Source organism: Botryllus schlosseri, unplaced genomic scaffold (assembly GCF_051294905.1).
Source record: "Botryllus schlosseri isolate E-star unplaced genomic scaffold, Bs_hap1 Bs49a, whole genome shotgun sequence".
NCBI classification, from domain to species: domain Eukaryota; kingdom Metazoa; phylum Chordata; class Ascidiacea; order Stolidobranchia; family Styelidae; genus Botryllus; species Botryllus schlosseri.
Genome location: NW_027648658.1, coordinates 1 through 11,242, shown reverse-complemented (window position 1 = coordinate 11,242; position 11,242 = coordinate 1). Strand labels below are relative to the sequence as shown.

Genomic DNA, 11,242 nt, shown 5'->3' with positions numbered 1-11,242 from the left:
GAGGACGCGGTAGCGCGACGAGCGAGCCACCGGTAGAGCTAGCGGCGGACTGTGGTCGGTTTGTATCGCCTTCGGGCGGCAATGGTGACCCTACCTCACCCGAAGCCCTGCCGGGAAGCGACCTCGTAGCAGTGCGGATTTTCCGTACTGAGAAATTGACTCTGGGTAAAGCAGCTCTGCCCAGTGCTCTGAATGTCAAAGTGAAGAAATTCAGCCGCGAAACCGTGGCGAAACTGTGGCGAAAAAAATCGTTGAATTCCTTGCGGTGGAGTCGGTGTGACGCAGCCGGTCAGGATTGGCCGTTAAGGTGTAGCGAAAGTCGTCAATTGCCACGTCAGAATGCGCGGCGGTCTTGAGCAAATCGCCGACCAAAAGCGATGCGGGGCGCAAGCGTTCGTACGACTCTGGCTTCGTGTTGGGAGCCGCGGGTGCGATCGGCCCGTGAGTCCCGCATGTTGTCGGGACAGTCCGTTCGCCTTGCGCAGTGAAGGAGAGTGCGTTCTCTCGTTAGTCTCCAAGGTACAACGCCGGTCGAGGGCGAGGCCGGCGCGAAAAACGAACTTTGCGGGGCGTGGCAACCCTGGCCTCCCCCGCGTCGAAGGACGCGGTAGCGCGACGAGCGAGCAGTGCTCTGAATGTCAAAGTGAAGAAATTCAGACGAGAGATCGAAAGATGGTTAACAGTACGGGTACTCCGCACTGAGAAAATGACTCTGGGTAATGGGAGCTCTGCCCAGTGCTCTGAATGTCAAAGTGAAGAAATTCAGACGAGAGATCGAAAGATGGTTAACAGTACGGGTACTCCGCACTGAGAAAATGACTCTGGGTAATGCGAGCTCTGCCCAGTGCTCTGAATGTCAAAGTGAAGAAATTCAGACGAGAGATCGAAAGATGGTTAACAGTACGGGTACTCCGCACTGAGAAAATGACTCTGGGTAATGCGAGCTCTGCCCAGTGCTCTGAATGTCAAAGTGAAGAAATTCAACCGAGCAAGCGAAGGATGGGGCCGTTCATCAGCCCGGAATGGTGAGCACAAGTAGAAGCAGTGAAGTAGAAGTGGGAGACGGTCGCTGATCTTGTCGGGATGCGGGCAGTCGTTCCTACTCCGCTTCGGGCTGTCGCGGTCGTCTATCCGGAAGGGCCCCCGGATAGACGGACGCAAGCCCGATGCGGAGTCGGGGCGAAATACCTATTCAAAACGGTGCTGCCTGCGCCCGCCTTGATCAGCAGCCGTCTGTGGAAGTAGCAAATATTTTCGTTTTTGATTTCGTGCTTGAAAGTGTGTCCCCGCGCACGCCCCGTTAATTTGGGGCGCGCGCGGGGACTTTTTTTTTTCGTTAGAGTCCGAAAAAAATCACAGGGGTTTGGCTCGGTCTTCGTCGGCCGAACTTCAAGTATTTTCCGATCTTGACCCTGGCTTAAAGTGGAGAGATCTCGGACTTGGAAAATATTCGACAGAAAAAACTTCAACTTTTTTCGAGGTGGGTAGGACTTAACTAACTGTTTTATACGCGTGTCTGATTTTTTTTTCGATTTCAGGGGTGGAAATAATGTAAACACCTATCTTCAAAGTGAAAAGTTCCTTCCACGAAACGATAAAACAAACAGCAGCTTCGTTCACCCGTATTTATTTCTAATCAGACAATTTTTGATAAATTTAATTTTTTCGCGCATCTGCTGAAAACTCAGGCAACACTCGCTCTTGTAGTCGTGTACAATTTTGCTCAGCAGACGACCATCTTTTTCGTAAAATGCACGCAGCCGATCCTCGTTAAGCAGTCTTCTGACTTGCTGCTCTGTTAAACGTGACTTGGCACCTCTCTGGCGTTTGCAAATGGTGCTCGCGAGACCTTCAAGTTCACCGCCTGCGCGATTGAATATTCAGACGGTAATAGCGTTTCGAGATTGAAGATATCACTTTGTCGTTCATTCACCTTCATTACAATCAATGCCGGGAGCACAGTTCGCGGCCGTCGTACTTGGATCGCTCGCCGCAAACTTGCCGCCCTCTGGTTTCGGAGTATTTGCAATACCGGTCGCTGATTCACACGAATCTTGATGCGTAACTGATTTCGAATCGATTGCGTATTATTTTTAGTCGACTGCACATACCTTGAGCATATCCGCGTCTTGACGCGGCCAAATCCGAATATATGCTCTCGAGTCGGCTGGACATGGCATTCGAGAGTAATTTTCTGATAAGGATCGATCCAGCGACCGCTTTTCGAGCTCTCCCGATCCCATCGTAATGTAGACAGGCCACTTCCGTGCTGTGCGAAGAGGAGATCGATACCTGACTTTGACCAACCTCGTCGGCCGAGCTCGCCAAAGTCGCGACGATTTTACGTAAGTGCTGGTACGTCAGTGCCACTTGGTTGCGAAGAAGATATTCGATAACGAGCACCGAAAGATTTTTGTACGGCTCGCCGTTTGAGTTTCTGAGCGCGACTGTGTCTTGTTCGTAATCGAAACTCGGGTTGCTTTGCTGGCAAATCTGAATGGACAACAGGTCGTAGATCGTTTTGTAACACGTCGGCGACATTGTAACGCTTACGTTCTTAAATCGGTCGTAGTCGCGTTGGCTCATTACGAACAGGCCCTGCTGCGAGCTGGATTTGTTCTGGTCGACTTGCACCACTAAACTTGCGGTGTCGTCGACCGAAGCGAGCGGGCGACTTAGCTCTCGCGCGGTTACTCTTCTGAAATACGACAGTCGTGTCCCTGACGCCATTCCTATGCTGATTACCGTCGCTGCCAAACAATCGCGGATATTTTCTTTTGTGATCGGTCGGGTAAGGTCGTCGTTAAACGCCTCGGAGTTTATCATTCTGAAAATAATCAAACGGTTAACTTTGAACCGTTTATTATCACCATAACAGTACGAACCTTTTCAAATTTCCCCAATTTCTGTCAATAGCGTCCATGTCGAGCGACAGACGCTTTTCGTTTTGTCGTTTTCGCCTCCTGTTCGTGGCGGGCGAATATGTGGCGATGATGCGCAAGACACTGAGCACGTTCTCCGGCGACGCTATTTTATCCAGTATTGCGGGAAAATGCAAACGCGCGAACTCCAAAAATCCTTTCAGCGACGTTAACGTGTTGAAAATAGTGCTGGCAGAAAGGTTCTCGCTCTGGTTGCCGATATATTTCACCAGTCGGTCGGGCTCATCAGCAACAAACTTCCTGAACGTCGATTTGACTTTGCTCAGCACCATATTCGTACTAAATTCGTCCAGCAGCTGTAGTTTGCGATGCGTATGATACTCGGAGAGCAGCTGAGGTAAACGAATCGCAATTATTATACAAATCGAAGCGACCGGGTTTGCGGACATACTCACGGTTGCAAAGTCCGTTTCATACGATAACTTTTTAAAATTATTTCTGTAGGCATCCCCACCTACGCCGAAACCGTCACGTATTTTATCCAGGTGTGCGTGTCTCCAGTGCCCCGATACGTAAGCTCGGCTTATCGATCGCGAGCAAATAGTACACCACGATCGTGAGCGATGTCGCTTCGTCGGTACTGCGCAACGTGCTGACCTGAAAAAAGTAGCGATCGTTCGCTCCTGTTCACGGTAATTGTACTGCTTACAATCTTACTTTTCTGCGATTTGAGCTGCCGTCAGCTTGTGTACTGTTCGCAGGTGTCGAGATAAATGTCCCTTTGTCCACTTGCGGCAAATGCCGCACCTGTCTTTTCTTACGCGTTTTACCGGACGAATCTTTATGGGACTGCTCGCGATACATGATAATATTAGCGGAGTTGTATGTGATAAATGACGAAAGACTCACCTGATCGCTTCGACATTCGCAGTGTCCATATCCTTTATCACTGAATCGCCGATAACACGCCGGAGAGTCGTAACAGAGCAGCGTTACACGACAAGGTTCACCTCTAAATGCTCGCCGCTACGAAAATGAGGCCGATAAATTTTCCAGTGGCATTGTTACGTCACACAGACAGGGTGGATTCAATATTTTGCGAAAACCTATTTGCACCCGATCACTGTAGCGTAGCACGCGAGCGCCCAAGATTGGATACTGCGTGTTGAAGGATCACTCTTGCCTGGGTATGGTTTTGGTGTTTTCATGGCGACACCCACGTCACAGCGTATTTCTAGTTCGATTGATGTCTACCGTCTCATACGAAGATCACAATAGATTTGTACAAGACCAGCGAATGCAGCTAGCATACGACACAGCATGGATACCGCCTCTTGTACGATCAGTCTTGACTAGGTATGGTCTTAGTGATCGAATGGCGACACCCACTTCGCAGCGTATTTCTAGTTCGATTAAACTCTAACGCCTCGAAAGAAGACCACAATAGAATTGTACACGAAAAGCGAATGCGGCTAGCATACGACACAGCATGCATACTGCTTCTTGAACGATCAGTCTGGCCTGGGTATGGTTTTAGTGGTCCGTTGGCGACACTGCAATTACAGTACCAGGTTCCAATCTACAGTGCTGAATTGAGTTTGAGCGTGATTAGAAGGTGTGCAGCGCGTGTGGGATTCTCTTCCCGTCATGTGACGTCATCAGAGGCGACGCATGGCGACATTTTATGTCATAAAGGCGAAACTGCAGGTACATTTCCAGGTTCCAATCTACAGAAATACAGCTCCAGGCTAAGGGATGGGGCTGATATGGACACCAGTCAGCTTTCTATTTACTGTACGGCTTTTTTCACAACCTAAAGTGGAACTATGAGCGACACAGATCAAATCGCGCGGCGCCAACCATATGATAAAGTCTCGCCCATACGTACCTATCCCATAAGACAACTCTGCAACATTTGCGGGTGAAAAAATTTAATGTCAGCAAAAATATAAGGAACGATATCGAAAACAATATCAATTACAGCTCCCGTGTCCTAATAAAATTTGTTTGATGAATCTGAGTTTTGTTCTCATCTGATCAAACGTCAGGTAGCACACCATCATGAAATGTTTGACTACGCAGCTTTTAAGCGGGCCGGTGTCGCGGAAGAAATCTTTCAAGCGGTCGTCCGTCACGATTGCGGTGATTTGCTCCGTCGAAAGCGTTGACTTGCCTCCCCGCTGCCGTATGCAAATCGTTTCGACAATATTTTTGCTTTCCGTACCTTTAAATATGATTAGATATGAAAAATTCAAATGGTAAACGCATGCATGTCACGGGAAAAGTTGTAACAGAGATATTACCGCGATCATAGTTCAATCGAAACTTGGGACTCACCCGATTGGAAAATAATTTCTTCCTCGCCGTTCGCGATAATTTCTTGTTGGAGCGGGTCAGCGTGTTGTACAGCGGCGGCGTCTTCCTCCTTCACAACTGGCGAAACGGCATCTTGATGAGTAAATCGAATTAGATGGAGGTGGATATAATTTTATTTGACTTCCGGGGCTAACCTTTATCAGTGCGCAGGTGCGCCAAACGGATTTTCATGGCTTTTCTGCGCGACTCGGTCACCTTATTCCTCCTCTCTTGTCGCTCGAAACGATTAGACCTTGAACAACACGACACAATTATTTCACGGTGAAAATGAAATCGATAAATAACAGCAGTCTCACTCTAATATCCTCTCTCTCTTCCAATTGTGCACTGTTCTCAAGTGCCGAGAGCGCTGTCCTCTAGTGAAAAAACCGCAGACGAAACAGGTTTCTTGCCTGATTCTCTTCGGCGTACGAACCCTTTAATTATTAGTCTGAATTATTATTTATAGACTGATAAGCTGCATAATAACTCACTTCGTATCCTCTGTTGGTGTCTGCGCCGAAGATATCGAGGTACTTCGTCTATAAAACAAAAGTTTCGCATCGATACGCGGGTATTTCTACGCTATTGCAATGCAGGCATTGGATCGTTCCTAATATGTACGCACGCCCCTATATAGCAAATTTATATCTTGTAGACTATAATAAAGTGCTTACCGGCGCATGCAGTATAGTATATTAGCCAGTAACATGCAGAAAAGCTTACCCGATGTCTTGGGAATCCATCACACTCGTTTGATTAACGGTATTCCTTTCTGCGCGTCCCGCTCAAGCGACTCTTCAATACGATATGAGCGCGCGACAAGAATTCAATGAAAAAAGTTTTTCTCGTGTCATTATTACGTCACAGAGTCCCTCTGACCACGCTCGGCTGAGCACGGCTCGCTCAACGCGTTTTTTGCCTATAACTCTTCACGTAGGGGACCCAGCCTCAATATCGACACATGTCCGTGACCGGCGCGACAGGACAAATCCGGCGCAACCGTAGATATCCGGATCAGACAATCCGGAGCACGGCCAGAATCCATTTTGTGCCGAAAAAGGGCGATTTCAGGGGCCGATTGTGAAGAATATCCCGGTTTGAGGTCTTTATTTTCGCTATGCGTGCTCTGAGCCAGTTAGAAATCACGGGCGTACCTCGTTTATGGATACCTGACGCACGCAACTCCGGTTATCAGTAAAATTATCACGCCTAGACACCCATTTTTACGATTTTCTGGGGTTTTCAAACCGAAATTGCGAAGCCGTGTGTCTGTTTAAGGTCCTGAATTTGGCTATAATCGCTCTCCACGCGACGTACAACGCGTTCCGACCTCGTTTATGCTGATCGAACACGTGAAACTTGTGTTATCGACGATATGATAAAGCCCTCAAAGTGTCGCCAAGCGTCACCAAATGTCGCCCTACCTCATATTCGGGTCGGCGAAAACTGGCGACAGTTGATTGCTGGCGGGAAACTCGCTATACGCTCGACGTACAACGCCTTCCAACCTCGTTTATGCTGATAAAACACGTGAAACTTGTGTTATCGACGATATAATATAGCCCTTAAAGTGTCGCCAAGCGTCACCAAATGTCGCCGTACCACATATTCGGGTGGGCGAAAACTGGCGACAGTTGATTGTAGACGTTAAACTCAGGGTTAGGGTTAGGTTAGGGTTAGGGTTAGGGTTAGGGTTAGGGTTAGGGTTAGGGTTAGGGTTAGGGTTAGGGTTAGGGTTAGGGTTAGGGTTAGGGTTAGGGTTAGGGTTAGGGTTAGGGTTAGGGTTAGGGTTAGGGTTAGGGTTAGGGTTAGGGTTAGGGTTAGGGTTAGGGTTAGGGTTAGGGTTAGGGTTAGGGTTAGGGTTAGGGTTAGGGTTAGGGTTAGGGTTAGGGTTAGGGTTAGGGTTAGGGTTAGGGTTAGGGTTAGGGTTAGGGTTAGGGTTAGGGTTAGGGTTAGGGTTAGGGTTAGGGTTAGGGTTAGGGTTAGGGTTAGGGTTAGGGTTAGGGTTAGGGTTAGGGTTAGGGTTAGGGTTAGGGTTAGGGTTAGGGTTAGGGTTAGGGTTAGGGTTAGGGTTAGGGTTAGGGTTAGGGTTAGGGTTAGGGTTAGGGTTAGGGTTAGGGTTAGGGTTAGGGTTAGGGTTAGGGTTAGGGTTAGGGTTAGGGTTAGGGTTAGGGTTAGGGTTAGGGTTAGGGTTAGGGTTAGGGTTAGGGTTAGGGTTAGGGTTAGGGTTAGGGTTAGGGTTAGGGTTAGGGTTAGGGTTAGGGTTAGGGTTAGGGTTAGGGTTAGGGTTAGGGTTAGGGTTAGGGTTAGGGTTAGGGTTAGGGTTAGGGTTAGGGTTAGGGTTAGGGTTAGGGTTAGGGTTAGGGTTAGGGTTAGGGTTAGGGTTAGGGTTAGGGTTAGGGTTAGGGTTAGGGTTAGGGTTAGGGTTAGGGTTAGGGTTAGGGTTAGGGTTAGGGTTAGGGTTAGGGTTAGGGTTAGGGTTAGGGTTAGGGTTAGGGTTAGGGTTAGGGTTAGGGTTAGGGTTAGGGTTAGGGTTAGGGTTAGGGTTAGGGTTAGGGTTAGGGTTAGGGTTAGGGTTAGGGTTAGGGTTAGGGTTAGGGTTAGGGTTAGGGTTAGGGTTAGGGTTAGGGTTAGGGTTAGGGTTAGGGTTAGGGTTAGGGTTAGGGTTAGGGTTAGGGTTAGGGTTAGGGTTAGGGTTAGGGTTAGGGTTAGGGTTAGGGTTAGGGTTAGGGTTAGGGTTAGGGTTAGGGTTAGGGTTAGGGTTAGGGTTAGGGTTAGGGTTAGGGTTAGGGTTAGGGTTAGGGTTAGGGTTAGGGTTAGGGTTAGGGTTAGGGTTAGGGTTAGGGTTAGGGTTAGGGTTAGGGTTAGGGTTAGGGTTAGGGTTAGGGTTAGGGTTAGGGTTAGGGTTAGGGTTAGGGTTAGGGTTAGGGTTAGGGTTAGGGTTAGGGTTAGGGTTAGGGTTAGGGTTAGGGTTAGGGTTAGGGTTAGGGTTAGGGTTAGGGTTAGGGTTAGGGTTAGGGTTAGGGTTAGGGTTAGGGTTAGGGTTAGGGTTAGGGTTAGGGTTAGGGTTAGGGTTAGGGTTAGGGTTAGGGTTAGGGTTAGGGTTAGGGTTAGGGTTAGGGTTAGGGTTAGGGTTAGGGTTAGGGTTAGGGTTAGGGTTAGGGTTAGGGTTAGGGTTAGGGTTAGGGTTAGGGTTAGGGTTAGGGTTAGGGTTAGGGTTAGGGTTAGGGTTAGGGTTAGGGTTAGGGTTAGGGTTAGGGTTAGGGTTAGGGTTAGGGTTAGGGTTAGGGTTAGGGTTAGGGTTAGGGTTAGGGTTAGGGTTAGGGTTAGGGTTAGGGTTAGGGTTAGGGTTAGGGTTAGGGTTAGGGTTAGGGTTAGGGTTAGGGTTAGGGTTAGGGTTAGGGTTAGGGTTAGGGTTAGGGTTAGGGTTAGGGTTAGGGTTAGGGTTAGGGTTAGGGTTAGGGTTAGGGTTAGGGTTAGGGTTAGGGTTAGGGTTAGGGTTAGGGTTAGGGTTAGGGTTAGGGTTAGGGTTAGGGTTAGGGTTAGGGTTAGGGTTAGGGTTAGGGTTAGGGTTAGGGTTAGGGTTAGGGTTAGGGTTAGGGTTAGGGTTAGGGTTAGGGTTAGGGTTAGGGTTAGGGTTAGGGTTAGGGTTAGGGTTAGGGTTAGGGTTAGGGTTAGGGTTAGGGTTAGGGTTAGGGTTAGGGTTAGGGTTAGGGTTAGGGTTAGGGTTAGGGTTAGGGTTAGGGTTAGGGTTAGGGTTAGGGTTAGGGTTAGGGTTAGGGTTAGGGTTAGGGTTAGGGTTAGGGTTAGGGTTAGGGTTAGGGTTAGGGTTAGGGTTAGGGTTAGGGTTAGGGTTAGGGTTAGGGTTAGGGTTAGGGTTAGGGTTAGGGTTAGGGTTAGGGTTAGGGTTAGGGTTAGGGTTAGGGTTAGGGTTAGGGTTAGGGTTAGGGTTAGGGTTAGGGTTAGGGTTAGGGTTAGGGTTAGGGTTAGGGTTAGGGTTAGGGTTAGGGTTAGGGTTAGGGTTAGGGTTAGGGTTAGGGTTAGGGTTAGGGTTAGGGTTAGGGTTAGGGTTAGGGTTAGGGTTAGGGTTAGGGTTAGGGTTAGGGTTAGGGTTAGGGTTAGGGTTAGGGTTAGGGTTAGGGTTAGGGTTAGGGTTAGGGTTAGGGTTAGGGTTAGGGTTAGGGTTAGGGTTAGGGTTAGGGTTAGGGTTAGGGTTAGGGTTAGGGTTAGGGTTAGGGTTAGGGTTAGGGTTAGGGTTAGGGTTAGGGTTAGGGTTAGGGTTAGGGTTAGGGTTAGGGTTAGGGTTAGGGTTAGGGTTAGGGTTAGGGTTAGGGTTAGGGTTAGGGTTAGGGTTAGGGTTAGGGTTAGGGTTAGGGTTAGGGTTAGGGTTAGGGTTAGGGTTAGGGTTAGGGTTAGGGTTAGGGTTAGGGTTAGGGTTAGGGTTAGGGTTAGGGTTAGGGTTAGGGTTAGGGTTAGGGTTAGGGTTAGGGTTAGGGTTAGGGTTAGGGTTAGGGTTAGGGTTAGGGTTAGGGTTAGGGTTAGGGTTAGGGTTAGGGTTAGGGTTAGGGTTAGGGTTAGGGTTAGGGTTAGGGTTAGGGTTAGGGTTAGGGTTAGGGTTAGGGTTAGGGTTAGGGTTAGGGTTAGGGTTAGGGTTAGGGTTAGGGTTAGGGTTAGGGTTAGGGTTAGGGTTAGGGTTAGGGTTAGGGTTAGGGTTAGGGTTAGGGTTAGGGTTAGGGTTAGGGTTAGGGTTAGGGTTAGGGTTAGGGTTAGGGTTAGGGTTAGGGTTAGGGTTAGGGTTAGGGTTAGGGTTAGGGTTAGGGTTAGGGTTAGGGTTAGGGTTAGGGTTAGGGTTAGGGTTAGGGTTAGGGTTAGGGTTAGGGTTAGGGTTAGGGTTAGGGTTAGGGTTAGGGTTAGGGTTAGGGTTAGGGTTAGGGTTAGGGTTAGGGTTAGGGTTAGGGTTAGGGTTAGGGTTAGGGTTAGGGTTAGGGTTAGGGTTAGGGTTAGGGTTAGGGTTAGGGTTAGGGTTAGGGTTAGGGTTAGGGTTAGGGTTAGGGTTAGGGTTAGGGTTAGGGTTAGGGTTAGGGTTAGGGTTAGGGTTAGGGTTAGGGTTAGGGTTAGGGTTAGGGTTAGGGTTAGGGTTAGGGTTAGGGTTAGGGTTAGGGTTAGGGTTAGGGTTAGGGTTAGGGTTAGGGTTAGGGTTAGGGTTAGGGTTAGGGTTAGGGTTAGGGTTAGGGTTAGGGTTAGGGTTAGGGGTTAGGGTTAGGGTTAGGGTTAGGGTTAGGGTTAGGGTTAGGGTTAGGGTTAGGGTTAGGGTTAGGGTTAGGGTTAGGGTTAGGGTTAGGTTAGGGTTAGGGTTAGGGTTAGGTTAGGGTTAGGGTTAGGGTTAGGGTTAGGGTTAGGGTTAGGGTTAGGGTTAGGGTTAGGGTTAGGGTTAGGGTTAGGGTTAGGGTTAGGGTTAGGGTTAGGGGTTAGGTTAGGGTTAGGGGTTAGGGTTAGGGTTAGGGTTAGGGTTAGGGTTAGGTTAGGGTTAGGGTTGGGTTGGGTTAGGGTTGGTTGGGTTAGGGTTGGGTAGGGTTAGGGTTAGGGTTAGGGTTAGGGTTAGGTTAGGGTTAGGGTTAGGGTAGGTTAGGGTTAGGGTTAGGGTTAGGGTTAGGGTTAGGGTTAGGGTTGGGTTGGGTTAGGGTTGGGTTAGGGTTAGGGTTAGGGTTAGGGGTTAGGGTTAGGGTTAGGGTTAGGGTTAGGGTTAGGGTTAGGGTTAGGGTTAGGGTTAGGGTTAGGGTTAGGGGTTAGGGGTTAGGGTTAGGGGTTAGGGTTAGGGTTAGGGTTAGGGTTAGGGTTAGGGGTTAGGGTTAGGGTTAGGAGTTTAGGGTTAGGTTAGGGTTAGGTTTTAGGGTTAGGGTTAGGGTTAGGGTTAGGGTTAGGTTAGGGTTAGGGTTAGGGTTAGGGTTAGGGTTAGGGTTAGGTTAGGTTAGGGTTAGGTAGTTAGGGTTAGGTTAGGTTAG

The 11,242-nt window shown here is 48.9% G+C and overlaps 2 protein-coding genes across 2 annotated transcripts; both read right to left on the bottom strand.

The window, feature by feature from the left end:
- Positions 1 to 1,611: 1,611 nt before the first annotated feature.
- LOC145432637 (uncharacterized) lies at positions 1,612 to 4,092 on the bottom strand. The gene is made up of 8 exons (XM_080309487.1): positions 3,792 to 4,092; positions 3,600 to 3,731; positions 3,338 to 3,539; positions 2,886 to 3,274; positions 2,554 to 2,827; positions 2,112 to 2,493; positions 1,934 to 2,053; positions 1,612 to 1,864 (listed from the first exon to the last, which is right to left on the bottom strand). The coding sequence occupies exons 1-8, from the start codon at positions 3,818 to 3,820 to the stop codon at positions 1,617 to 1,619; spliced, it is 1,776 nt and encodes a 591-aa protein (XP_080165613.1). The 5' UTR covers positions 3,821 to 4,092; the 3' UTR covers positions 1,612 to 1,616.
- Positions 4,093 to 4,796: 704 nt separating this feature from the next.
- On the bottom strand, positions 4,797 to 6,063 carry LOC145432638 (uncharacterized). Its single transcript, XM_080309488.1, has 6 exons — positions 5,964 to 6,063; positions 5,732 to 5,779; positions 5,555 to 5,674; positions 5,393 to 5,490; positions 5,220 to 5,330; positions 4,797 to 5,106 (listed from the first exon to the last, which is right to left on the bottom strand). The coding sequence occupies exons 1-6, from the start codon at positions 5,981 to 5,983 to the stop codon at positions 4,856 to 4,858; spliced, it is 648 nt and encodes a 215-aa protein (XP_080165614.1). The 5' UTR covers positions 5,984 to 6,063; the 3' UTR covers positions 4,797 to 4,855.
- Between the last annotated feature and the right edge of the window lie 5,179 nt (positions 6,064 to 11,242).